The sequence below is a fragment of the Myiozetetes cayanensis genome, unplaced genomic scaffold (genome assembly GCF_022539395.1).
Source record: "Myiozetetes cayanensis isolate MyiCay16 unplaced genomic scaffold, myiCay2020 scf21, whole genome shotgun sequence".
NCBI classification, from domain to species: Eukaryota; Metazoa; Chordata; class Aves; order Passeriformes; family Tyrannidae; genus Myiozetetes; species Myiozetetes cayanensis.
In genome coordinates this window covers 7,922,303-7,935,997 of record NW_026087423.1, presented here as the reverse complement: position 1 = coordinate 7,935,997, position 13,695 = coordinate 7,922,303, and the positions used below count along the sequence as shown (strand labels likewise).

Genomic DNA, 13,695 nt, shown 5'->3' with positions numbered 1-13,695 from the left:
GGCTTTGACCCCCACCTGAACAGGAATTTGGTACATTTTCCAGCTCTGCTGACCTGGAAGGATTCAGAGAGGAGCTTGGGCAGTTGATTTGTCCTGCCAGGAAATTCAGCTGCTCTACAACCCAGTTTGACCAGCACCACCTTGCTCTGTCCCCACAGGACACCACAGAGGGGTCAGGACAGCACAGCACTCTGAGCAGGGATCAGCCTGTCTCCCATCGTTTTACCAGGCATTTTCCTAAGGAATTCTCACCCTGGTTCCTCCCTTTATTCTCCAGCAGCACCGCTGACTGTAATTTGATCACCTTAAGTTGTGTAGTTTTGATCACCTCAGGGCCCAGCTGGGCCATCTTTGGTGGCCCCATGTGGAGCTGAGGTACCAGGGAATCCACTGGAACACAAACCCCTGTTAAAAAAACTCTGCAGAACTTGTGATTTTCCAACCTTTCCCTTGTCCTTGCAATGCCCCACGAGTGGATCTGGCTTCAGAACACGACAGACCCCGGGGGGGCAAAGCTCAGCCAGAGACTGGTAAATCAAGACACGAACACCGAGGAGGGTCAGTTTTTAAAACTTTTTTTATTTTTTAATTTTTTTTTAAGTTTTTATTTTATATTATCTACAAAGTAAAAGTTTTCTTAACTTAAAAGTTACATCACTGTCTCACGATAGTGATTCTCTCATCAAACGTGATTTATAAATAATAACTCATCCGTTTGACGATTAGAATTTTTTTTTTTCTTTTACTGAACCTGTTTCAAGTTTAGTTAGAAGTAAAAGGGATCTCCAAGTCTTGATTTTTAGTGATAATAGCAGCAAGAATCACTCTTGTTACTTCTTTTGCTAGCTGACGAGTTCATAACTTTGAAGGGTCATTAAAAAATAAATAACTTCCAGTTTTCAGCAAGCAGAGTTGGGGCACTTGCAGGACTCAGATACAGTGCATGGAATTATGGAATAGCCCACAAGTTCCTAAATGCCTCTACTCAGTCCGAATCTCTCCCACTGCAAGATGAACTGTTAGCATTCCTAGTGGATGTTACAAGAAATCAAAAAAAAAATTTTTTTTTTTTTTAAACAAAATAAAATGAAATTCTAGTTTTCTGTGCTTCCAGTTGGCAGAAGCAGTAGAAGGAGGGTATTTGGCCTACAAAAGGTATCCAGCCTTTCAGTTATTCCAGATGAGCCTTACAACTGCTGTTGGTGGTGGGCTTGTACTGTAAAAAAAAAGTTCAAATGTAAATAATAAATTGGCAAGCCACACAACAGTTTGCTAGTAAAGTGGTCACAGGACAACTACTGAGCTCAACTTTATTTTTATTGTTTTCTCTTTTTTTTTTTTCTTTTATTCTTTTAGAGAACAAACCAAAACCCTGCACATCAAGATGTCCTTTGGATGGTTTTATTTTTCCCCCGCCTAAGCCCTCAGAAAGCATTTTTCTGCTCACACATTCCCCCGAGAAACAACATCACTACAGGAATTTCGAGGCTGTTTGAACAGGAATAATCAGAGAAACCCCAAGTCAAGGTTAAATTGTAAGCGGAAAGAAGTCACACAGCACCTGCTCTCCCCCCAAACGGTAAAGCTGCAGAACGCTACTCTGGACTCAAGTTCAGCTTTCAGCTGTCACTGAAATGAGCAGTCACTTTCTTAGCAAACAGCCCTAAACCAAAACCATTTTCGCTCCCGTCCTCGACACCGAGCGCTTTAAGTTAAATAAAACCTCTCCTTGTTCTAAACACACGGCACCACCACGGCACACCCTGGCACAGCTCAGTCCCACAGCATCTCCCAGCTCCCCAATCCTCCCCTCCAGCTGGAGGAAAACTCCCTACACCGGGTAAACCTATCTAGGCTGGCAACGGGGCTGGCAACTACGAACCGCTCTACAAGGACATCTTAAGGTTGGGGTTTTTTTTTGTTTGGTTTCTTTTTTTTTTTTTGGTTGGTTTTTTTTCCCCAAAATCTGGTCTGTCCCAGTCCTGATCCTCCGCCCTGGCTCAGTTTAGGGTGCAGGTGTCCCGGGCACACACTCCTCACCTGAAGGGTGCGTCATATAGGGGAAATGTGTTGTTGTCGAGACGGGAATGGGCTGTAGTGCACTTTGAGCGAGGGCGGCTTGGGGACCACCGGGAGGCTGTGTCGTCATTAGCATCATTGGAGCATGGGCAGTTGGGTGAGAAGGAACCATTCCTGACTGTACATGAGCCTGAAACAAAGAGCTCTTTAGTATCATGGTCACAAGGAGGCAGCAACTCCTGGCCACATGACTGGCGAAAAGTTTTCTCTCCTCCGGCTGAGAAAAATCCAGAGATTTACTCCGTTTAAAGGGATTTAAGGCAGGTTCGAACATAAAAAAAAAAAAAAAAAAAAAAAGGAATAACAACAAAAAGGAAAAAATGATAATTAAAAAAACAGGGCTCGAATTCTTAGTGCTGGCTCGGAGTCACAGTCTCAGTTTTAGCCATTTTGCCAGTGTTTAACAGGGGAATATTAAAAAAAAAAATAAAAATAAAAATAACAATTCAGCAACAAATCTTCCAAACATTTCTGTTAGTCACCTACATCAAAGCACTTCCTAGAGGGTACAGACAGGAACTGCACAGGCACTGGGAGTCTGGCATCCCTTCCCCAGCTCTCCTTACACAACCCCACATTCCCTCCTGGCTCCCTGCCCTGGGAACCTCCCTCTCCTCTGCTCTCCTCTCCAGTGACCTGTGCCCACACATTGTTCAGCAAAGTCCTTCTGAGAGGAGTGATTCCATCCCTTTGTTCTGCTTCCAGTTCAGCTCATCACAGTTCTTGTGTGATCTGAGCAAGCAGGGCTAAGTCTCAGCAGAAAAAGGAGATTGATTCTCCCAACGGTTCATCACCTCTGGCAAGCACGTTCAGGAACTTGGTGGGTTCTTAAGGTCTCTACAGGTCATTAACTTTTTGGGGTAAAAAAAACCTAGCAAGCACTAGTTTCTTAAAAGCACAAAATATTAAGGAACTCAGAGCTCTCAGTGGATTTCTCTTGGGGGAATAAAAAGCCCCCAAAAAACACCATTTGTACCTAAGGTTTGCTTTGTCCTTCTACCACATCCCAGAAGTGCAGCCTCACAAGTCTCCCATGCCAGTAAAGACAGATAGCAGGTAGTGGCCAGAATTTTATTTCTTAAAGACAAAAGGGTTACTTGACTCATCACAGACATTCCCCCAAACTCTTTTTATCAGATTTGCACATGTTAGTAGCACTCCAGGAGCCTTTAAAGGCAGGAACTGCAATTCAAATCTCACTCTTGCTCTAAAAAAAAGGTTTAGAAGATCAGGCTGTGGAACAGAAATACCTCCCAGGGCTGGCTCCACGTTGACTTTGACAAACATGCTATTGGAGGAGCATCATTATAGAGCAGCTATTCAGCTGGAGTCAAGACACACACAGTGGGGAGAATTTTTCTGCTGTGGCTCAAACATTTAGCAAATTGGCAGCTGACAGAACTCTCTAATGAATTTTAAAGTACTGGTTCTCAAGTGAGATATCTACCAGCTCAAGATTCATCTGATAACCTACAGGGAAATTGGACTGATCCCCCTGCGTTGGCCTGACTGGAATTCTTACCATGTGGTTATTCAGGATTGTGTTTAGAAGCTGGAAATGAGGCTGATAAGAAACTGTTCAAGCCGGTGATTGGTTTCCCCACGATGGAATAATTACATGCATTTAAACTTCTGACTGAACTGTAGTTACTCCTTCACTAGAGATCTTCTGAGGGAACTACTTCATTGGGAAAGTCAATTAGTTTGGTGTAAATATCACAGATTATAGATTGTAGTTTTCATTCTAAAAAAAAATCACAGAAGAGGCTGCAGAAGTTAAAATCAAGGGCAAAGCAGGATTTGCCTGTGATTGCTAAAAATCCTGCCTGAGCAGGCAGTTCTGACTCAAAGTTGCATCTGATATGCTTAATTTGGTTTGGATAAGTGCTTGGCACACAGAAAGGAGGGCCATGGTCACATCCTGCATCCATGGGCCTGGCCATGGCGTGCACAGCACATTTCAGGTACAGCTTTACCTTGAAGTGTCCTTGAACCAAACGTGTTTCACGTTTCAAGGTAAGACACTGAACGTGTCCCTAAGCCAAGACCCTGCTGAGAAGCTCCACACACAGCCCAGGCATTCACAGCAGTGCCATCACACCAGAGCACAGCAGGAGTCTTGTTTCTGGCAGAAACCAGAGCCTGGGAGGACGTGGCAAGATTACCAAGTTTGGACATCCTCTCCTCATCCTCCCCCAAAAAGCAGAGAAATTAAAAGCCTAAAAGAATCAAAAAGCTAAACACTCAACATCAGTAAAACAACTCCTAAGTAACTATTCATTTATTGGCTTAACTGACTGTCCCAGGGACCAAAGCAAAGGTTTTATCAGAATTCTGCAAGGGACTGGACACCTGTTGGACAAACCTCCCTAATCACAGTCAGCCAGCAGATCCCAAAACTACTGATAACCTGCATGAGAAGGCAGAAGCTAGACACCAAGTTCTTGGTCTGAAGAAGAAATTGTGCAGGGAAATTACTGTCCATTTAACTGTCCATTCCTTGACAAAGGACACTAAATCCAGGAGATTTAGTAAATATCAGGAAATCTCTGCAACACTGCTTTATATGGAGCTCTTGATTAATCAATCATGTGCTTCCCCTCCCAAATCCTTTTTTTTTCCCTTAGTAAGCTGACCACAAGAGAGCAGTTAGAGAAGGGGATTTCTGATTCTGAATCAAGGACTGTCACTAAGCTGCTCAACAATCTTTGGGGATCTTCTGCATAAGCAGTTCATTTAGAACCACAGACACACACACTCAGGGTTTTCATTCTGCAAGGATTGTCCTGCAGTCACCTGAACTGAACCTCACCTCCCTCCCACTGCATATTCCCTAATAATCTGTGTAATATCCTTTTCTGGATGTACTTAGATAAATTTGTCTACAATGCAGAGCCTACAACTGCCACCAAAAGCAGCAATTCAGCCTTCCTGCACTCAGCTCTCCAACCTTTCTGTATGCCAGCCCTTGCTGGGGTCATGCACCTGAGCAGTGAACTGATTTGCCAAGAAATAGCCTAAAAGGGGGGGGTAGGAGAGGCACATTTCATGGATCGTGTCCCCAGCCTGGTTTGCTGCGTGGCCAAACGGTCCCGTGAGCAGGATGGTGGGGCAGGGACAAGGATGGGAGCCAGGAACTGGGAATGGAGCTCAATTTATTTCGGTAGCAGTGCCAGCTTAAGATGTCTTCATTAAACTACAGTTGCAGATGCACTAGGTGTTGGAAGCTGAGGTCCAAACATCTCGTCAAACTCTAAATAAAGGCAATGTACAGACAAGAAACCTAAAGAACAACAACAGGTAAGTCTGCGCTGAGAGGTGACAAGAATGGAAATCACTTCAGCAGGCCCGACTTTTGTCCTAATCTTTGTGGCATTAAGACATTTAAGTCTTGAAGGTTGTTAAACTGTGTTTACCTGGGGGACATGGGCCATGTGTGGCGGATTGGTATATGCAGGTTGAACATGGGAGGGATGAATGGTGAAGACTGTTTGTTGTGCTGTAGGAAAACTATTTTGTGGAGACTGCGTGTTGGAGCCTGGCGTCATGGAAGGAGGGGTCGGAGCTAGACCTGCGTGGTAAATCGCCGACTGCTGCTGGGGGTTGGCCAGGTGGAGTGCCTGGGCAGCCTGGTGCTGGTGGTGCTGCAAAAAAAAAAAACAAAACACAGGAGAGCACTCAGGTTATGCCTCAGAAATCAGACAGATCTATCCTGTCAGCTACCATGAGGAAGGGGGGTGAAACTGCTCTCAGTATCGGTGGAGAATCTCAGGATCACCACCACGCCTCTGGTCCTGAGGAAACCACACCTCTGGGCGTGAGGAAGCTCATTCCAATCCCAGCAGGCTCATCAAACTCGAGTTTGGATGTGCCACGTTGTGCAAGTGCAGAGCTCTCTCCTCCCCCAGCCTGGTGCTCAGGACAGAGATGGTTCTCTGTGCTCCAGTTGGATCACTTGGGTTGGAAGGGCTCAAATGGAAATGGGAAGCGTCGATTCAGAACAGTTAATAATTATTAATTTTAAAAACTGTTTAAGGGGAAACTAGACATGAGTTTTCTGGTTGATGCAGAAGGTATTCATGGGAGTTAGTCTAGAGAAAAACCAGTGATCTCAGAGTGAATGAGGGTTGTCTTCAAGACTTGCAGTTAATACTGAGGCTGTCAGAGGATATGGGTCATGCATCACTTTAGAGAACTGCTGAGCACAAAACCCTCTCATTTTTAAGGAGGATTATTAAAAATGTGGACAATGGGTGGATGTGACACTCAGGGACATGGTTTGGTGGTGGGTTTGGCAGTGCTGGGTTAATGGTTGGACTTGATGGTCTCAGAGGTCTTTTCCAACCCAAACAATCCTGTGATTCTGGGATACCCCATGCTCTAGGAAGACCTGTGAGCAAGAGTCTGGCAAAAAAAACCCAGACTGCCAGGTAAAAGCAAGGAGAACCTGCAGCCATGGAACTGCATGTGCCTCACAGCTGCCCAGTTATTCCCAGTAGGAATTAAGGAAAGCAGCACTACCACAAGGACCATTTTGTTTTCAGCTGCTTGTCCTTGACAAAACACAACCAAACACTTCTCAGCATTTATCTACTATTTCCACTCCACTCACATCAAAGACATAATTATGATCATTCCTTAATCCCAACACGGACCAAGCTATACCCCATCCCTGGGAACAGGGAGGACTCTGAACTGCTCCATCCAACCCTTTTTCCCCCCCCTCAAAAAAACCCCCAAAAATCACCACATCGACATCAAGCCGCAATCCCTTCATCAGCAGAGCAATCACTGGAACACAATTAAACCCCATTTCAAGCCATTCAGTCCCGTTTGAGCCCGTTACCTGCACGGGGCTGGGAGCAGGGTGGCTTCCAGCATGTTGGCTTTGCTGCTGGCCAGTCGGTGTGGCAGAAGGCTGAGGATGAGGAGGGTGCGGATGCAGGGTAGCATTAGGGTGGGCATACTGCTGAGCAAGTGAGCCAGTGGAAACTAGGATGAAAAAGAAGGATATTTAACACCTGAGAGAGAGGACAGGCACCTCACAAAGTCACCACCTGCACTTGAGGATTTCACTACAGCTCCAAAAGACTGTAAATACGCTCCCCACCCCCTTCTAAACCGAAATATTTATCTTGCGAATAGCTGAGGATCTTACCTTGCTTTTGTGTAGTTTGGTTTGGCAGGAAAGTCTATAAATAACCATAATTAGACAGTTCATCTTCCCTAGTTTGACAATGTAACAGATACTACATAGAGAAAAGCAGCATTTCATCTTTTGCTTTGTCAAACAGACCAGTTTCAAAGACCAAATTTGTAATTTTCATACAATTTAGGATTTCCTGAAACATACTTTTCAGAGGTGTTACGAGTCATTTTTATTTCCACCATCCAAAAAAAGTCTTTGGCCTTATACCTGGCTAACCTCACCATGCTACTCTTCTGGAAATTGCTCATAAAGTACAAACTCTGTGCTCGAGAGCTCCGGGGACACCCAGGGAACACATCACAGCTGAGAAAACTGAGGCTGCTCGAGCATCAAACCGCAGTTGAAGCCAGTTTCTCGTGCTAAAATAACACATCTGGCCTCTGCCCTCAAGGCCAATCAGGCTGTTCTGGATCAGCACCATCCTGGGAGCTTCTAACACTGCCACGGAATTCTTCATTCCTTGAAACGGTAGCGAATAAGGTACAAAATTCCCAAAAAGGAAGAAAGTGAACGACACGAAACTTTCACCCCAGTGAAGCCACCCGTGTTGCCACGGCCGTGCCAGTCTCCAACAACAAACCAACAGCAACAAGTTCCTCCTTGGATCCTGCTCTGTTCTGCTCCAAAACAGGCCACACTAAATTGTTGTGTTTTTGTTTGTTTTTTTGGGTTTTTTTGAACTTCTGAGGGAATCCAAGGAAGTATGAAAAGCCATGATGACAGCAAGCGCTCCTTTAAACACAAAGGATGCAACAGGAGAGCAAGATCCTAAAAAAAAAAAAAAGATCTTTCCTCTATTTCTTTGTGATCTTGTGCAACAACCAGTCCGTGTCTGCAGCTCCACTGCAGCATGTGACAATGGGCACTGAGCCCTCCAATGTCACAGCTTGAAAAGACCAAGGTTAGTTCTGCTAACAATACTGAGAAAACAGTCAAAGACAACTATCAACCTGCTCCTGAATTTTCCCTGCAGCTGCTTCTTATTTCCTTTAGTACCTTTTGGCTGTTCTGAAGTTCACTAACAATAATTGTCTACGGTTTTTTTTCATGGGGTTTGTATTATATGAGAACTTGATGGCCACTGAAGCACCTTTAGCAGGGATGGCTTTTCCAGTGGGGTTTTCCTGCCCTAATAAACAAACCTGAAAATCAGGGCACCTGCAGGGAATTTCTGAAGAGCTTCACTGGGCTGGGCTCTTAAGTTCATAACAACCAGAACTGTCTGGGTGTAGATAAAAGATGAGAGACAAGATGGGTGGAAACAACGAACTAAAATGCAGCTGCATCTGAAAGCACAACAATGCCCAGCACAAGCAAGTCTCCAACTGCTCTGTCACAGCCCTGACACTCCACCCTGTGCAAATACCTGCCTTCCTCCAGGTCTGCCTTGCCATAACTCTTACAAATCCTAGTTCTAACAAATTCAAATTCACCAGAATATATATATAGAGATGGTATCTTTTTGCCTAATTGAGATTTTTTCTCCCCGGTACGGTGCATTAGGAAGGTTCCTCCTTTAGAAAATAACTGCCTGCCACATTTAACTTAATCCCTTGAAAGCTCTATTAAATCTTCACTGAGCAAATGGCCCAACAGTGATGTGCAGTTTCAGGCTATTAATGCAGATGAACTCAATTCCTGCAGTCTGGAACTGATCCTAAAATACTTATCCAAGTGTACAGGCACAGTCGTACACTCTGAGCATCTCTGATTGAGAGGGGGTTTCAAAAACACCTCAATATTTTCTAAGCACACTTGTCAAAACTGCAGGATCTTCTGCCACGGCACTTTGTTATGCTTTAAATCCAAGTATTTTTAGTTTTTCCTATCACTACTAAAATGTATTTTGCAGCAGCATCCCCACCGTGCTCCTACTTGACTCTCAGACATCTCTCCTTACAATAACATGAAAATTATCAATGGCAACACCGATCATTTTTACAATATGAAGTTTATGGCTTCCTGCAGGAGGAAAATACCTCAACCTCGTTATTATACACGCTCTGAAAAAGGCCAAAAGTTATTATCTCTGCCAAAGTGAGAGAAATAAATGCAAGGAGAGATTACTTGCTTGCCAAAGGGCATGTTACACCAGCAATCCTCCCACTGCCTGAGCCACAGAGCTGACTGCAAATTAACTCCAACTCCATTCAAGAGGCTTTAAAATGTAGATGAAATTTAATTCCAAGTTGTAAGATATTCAAGGCTTCCCACATCCCTTGTTAAGAGCCCCTGAAAGAACGTGGGGCTCCCTTAAACCATTTGTGCAATTCATCTTTCAGCCCTTTATAGCCAGGAGAATAATAAACCCAGTTATTCTGAACTGGATACATTCTGCAATAAAACTGCACGAGGAGGAATTTCTCTCTCAAGAAACCAGTTAAACCAAGGAACAGCACCCTGAAGAACAGATGTAAAGCAGGAGGAGGATCAAGTTTTTGTCACAGTGGCAGCTCTTCCATAACCACCTAATATTTCATCCACAGCTTTGCATTTGAAGCACCACATTTTTTATACTGAAGAATATTTATTTCCCTAATTTCTCTCCTACCCCCATTTTGTCTTTAACAGATGACTGTAATAACCAAACGTGTCAAGCTTAAAACCACTTCAGATGCTGCTGCAAATTATGTTTTAATAGTGATATTAAAAGTGCCTTTCAAAACTGTTATTTGGGCCCTTCTTTAAATCCTGTGCAGACACTGCAAACAAACCAAGAACAGGCCGAGTGGCACCAGGTCTGAAATGCATTCACAGATCTTTGGCAGTTCAAAACCAGAGTTCCAACTGCAATTCCAGCAGGGTAAGGGTTTTTCCATGTTTAGCAAGTGACAGTTCTTGGCAAGCCCATGAAATGTCTGAGACCAGCAGGGCTGGGAAAGGAGTCCTGTAAAAGTCCTGACAAATTCACCTGCTCAGCCAGAACTGAACTGGCACTGGGGCTTTTTTTTTTAAAAAGAATTTCTGCCTGGTCATCCAAACAGCTCCCTGCACATATCCAACAGCAAATAAGACAAGACAGGAAGAGAAAAAAGAATAATAAAAAATTAATAACCAATTATCCAATGTTTTCCCCTAATTGTCAGTATTTTGGAGATTTTCCAAATGGCCATCCAGTATCCAAGAAAGTGCTGAGGAAGCTCTTGGAAGGGTCAAACCAGCTCCTTGCAAGTCACCTCAGCTCACTCCAGTACAAACACACTGGTTTTCTCACCCTTTATGCCTAAATGCCTCTCCTTGGGCTGACCTGCTTCGCTTCTGCACCTTTTTAATCAAGTTGGTTCCTAAAATGAAGCATTTCCCTGCACTAACCTTGAAGGAAAGCGATTCAGTCATGGAATGGGAAAAAAATACCACATGGATTAATTAGTGAATTTAGCTCTGTCAAGTGCACCCATTTCTCTGAGAGGCAAACAAGAAGTAGAGTCAGCCACAGAAGCCACAGGAGGAGCTGAAATCAAAAGAGGTCAGAGCAGCAGGAATCAGGCAGAACTCCCAGCTACAAGAGCATATGAAAACCACATCATGTAATTTTCTTTTTTTTCCTGGTAGGAATTTCAGTGGTGCCAATGGTGGTCAGCGCTGGTCACGGTCCAAAGATGCACTGAAGAGCCTATTTTCAAGAACTGACCAGTGAAAAAAACTTCCAACCTATTGCCAGAGCCAGTAAGATGGTGAGGATAACTACATTTAAAAGACCTGAATGGTAGGAAGCAAAGAAATAGCAAATGTTTCTTTCACAATACAAACATTTCAAGAAGTCATTTTACACAGGTGGAGTGGACTCCAAAGATTAGCCACGAAAGGAACGAGCTGATTCAAGTGATTTCAGTGCACCAAACCAAGAGCCAAGAACACAGGACAGGTCAGCACCTCCAGCCCCTGCTCAGGCAGCACATTTTGGCACGACAAACACAGGAAGTCTGTTCCAGAAGAGATTTTGGGGGAACAAGGGGATTTTCTCACATCCCTCTTGTATGAGCTGCTGCTGCTGCAGAAAAAAAACCAACAGAGATCCTGGCATGGGCTGATGGACTTGCAGACAGACACAGCAACAAGTCTCACAGCAGGACAGGAGCAGGGACAAAACACTCTGGGATTGCAGGTCCTTCTTCACCATGTCTTGGGTGACAGTTCATCCTGCAAACAGCCCCCCAAATCCAACCCCCTCAAAGCTGATGATGGACACCAACACACAAGGCAGTGTTTTACAGTTCTCAGCCTTTCCCTGGACACACACTGAGTCTGGATTAGCTGGATCAGTCTGCTGGGAGAACATCAGCCCCTCTCCCCTTGCTGACAGTGACTTAGGGTGGCAAAGCCTGACTTGAGCCAGGAAACATCACTGCTCATGTTCCTGTGCCCAGGAGGAGGTGCCTCAGCAAGGAGAACTCATCTTGTCACTGTCACACAGTCATGACAAAGCTGTTCCCAGCACTCCTGCAGAGGCAGCTCTACAGAAAATTTCCTTTAGCTCAGCTGCAACTACAGTTATTTCCTCCCAGGGGCTCAGAACCTGAGCCACAGCTTTTTAAAGAGGTGAGGCACAAGATACTTCTCCTTTTAGGAAGCTGATGTTTAAAAATCAGAGGCTATAAAATCATAGAGTGGTTTGAGTTGGAAGGGACCTTAAGGGCCATCCAGTCCCACCCCCTTCCACTAGCCCAGGTTGCTCCAAGCCCTGTCCACCCTGGCCTTGGACACTTCCAGGGCTGGGACAGCCACAGCTTCTCTGGGTAACCTGGGCCAGGGCCTCCCCACCCTCACAGCCAAGAATTCCTTCTGCCTCCCCAAACAGAGCTCACTTCTGGCTGCAGATGAAAAGACTGGGTAGTGAATTCAGAGATCATTCCAAATTCCAAATAAATTTTTAAAAAAATTGACAGCTCAGTTCCCTGTGATCAGACAAATCTGTCCACCAGCTTCACCCTCTGTCCACTGAAAGGAACCTTCCTGCGTTTTCCACATCCTGGTTTGGTGCAAGGAAATTTTTCCCTCAACACGTCCCATTCCTTTAACATCTGGTTCTTTAGAAAGTGCTTTTCTGTACAATCAAAATTAGTACAAAAAACCCAACTCACTGGCAAAGTAGAAAGAAGGGCCTGTCTCCTTGCTGTATGGTATTTTGGGACATGCTGAATTTGGGAAATAGAAAGGTAAATTAGCCTCTTGCCACGTGCATACTTCCCGTCCTCTGGAAAGGTCAGTGTCAGTTTTAGGTATTTTTAAATTTATTTTTTTTTAAGACTGTAGAACCATGCAGATAATTTATTTACTTAGGTGCTATTAGAGTTAGATACTTAATTTTACAAATGAGTGGAGATGAAACACAAGTCTCAAGTAAGCCTTCCTTCTTAACTGTGACACTGAGGTCTGCAGTTCTTAATTAACACAAAAATAAACTTTAAGGCAATTCATGGTCTCTTACAGTCCACTGTAATAAGAAGGTTAAAATGTAATTACACTAAAGCAGAAACTGGCCCCTTGCTTTTTCACCTATAGCACTGTCATTTTGAACCGTTCCAAGACACCTTTGGTGACTGGTTCACTCTTAGTCCCTGGAGAATCCTCTGAAGTTTATATTTTATCCACCATTGTACTATCAGGGTAATAGAATTTACTCTACTGCTGAGACAGAAACCAGATAAAGTTAGAGACAACACCAGACCAGTAAAACATATGCAGAAGGGGAAAGGGGAAGGGAGAATGGGGACAGGAATGAGAGCACAGAAAACAGGAAATGCATCTGTGTAAAACCAAGGCCTGGCTTTACACAAGTTCTTAAACACAAAGTCAAGTTTTTCAGAGGACTCCAGCAGTTATCTGGAAACAGTTCAGCTACATGGAGAACTAACACAAGTATGGACAGATCTACCCTTTACTTGGAGAACCACATTTTCTACCAGCAGCAGGAGACTGGTTTGGTCTTTGTGTGACACACCAAGGAACCAAACTGCAAACCACGGCCAACAACTCCACCAGCCCCACACCAGGGGCACTGGGAGGCCACACAGAGCCAACAGCTGCGAGACAGACACACAGAACGTTCTGGAACCAACAGCTGAGCAGGGTAAGAACAACACCTCCACGTTCAGGGGGGTGAGTGTGGCAGGTAAAGGTGCGTGCACTGCTCTGCTCCAGCACTGCAAACTTCCCGGGACAAGGATGGCTGTGGAGCTGAACTGTGTCACAGACTGGCTGGGAAGAGGCTGCTTGGACACTGTGCTTCCCCACTGTGTTTGGAGGGGAAAAACCCAATGATCTGAACACTCCTCCATCCTGTGTTTAGCTGGATTTACTGGGACCATGCTCTGCTTCTCTCTTGTCAACAGTGGGTTGTGACACTGGAACGACTGGCAAGGAAATCCCAGAAGTGCAAGAACATCCCATTAAACAGCATCAGACAA

The 13,695-nt window shown here is 44.6% G+C and overlaps 1 protein-coding gene across 16 annotated transcripts in view; it reads right to left on the bottom strand.

Annotated features, from left to right (window-relative positions):
• Positions 1-559: 559 nt before the first annotated feature.
• ATXN2 (ataxin 2) overlaps positions 560-13,695 on the bottom strand; it is a 51,015-nt gene continuing 37,879 nt past the window's right edge. For 12 of the 16 annotated variants that reach the window (XM_050318553.1, XM_050318555.1, XM_050318552.1 and 9 more), the window contains 3 exons: positions 6,926-7,071; positions 5,496-5,723; positions 1,223-2,209 (listed from right to left, as the gene is read on the bottom strand). In XM_050318553.1, coding sequence (XP_050174510.1) covers positions 2,006-2,209; positions 5,496-5,723; positions 6,926-7,071 — 578 coding nt within the window. In that variant the 3' untranslated portion in view covers positions 1,223-2,005. The other 4 variants (XM_050318549.1, XM_050318551.1, XM_050318564.1 and 1 more) reach the window with 3 other exon arrangements.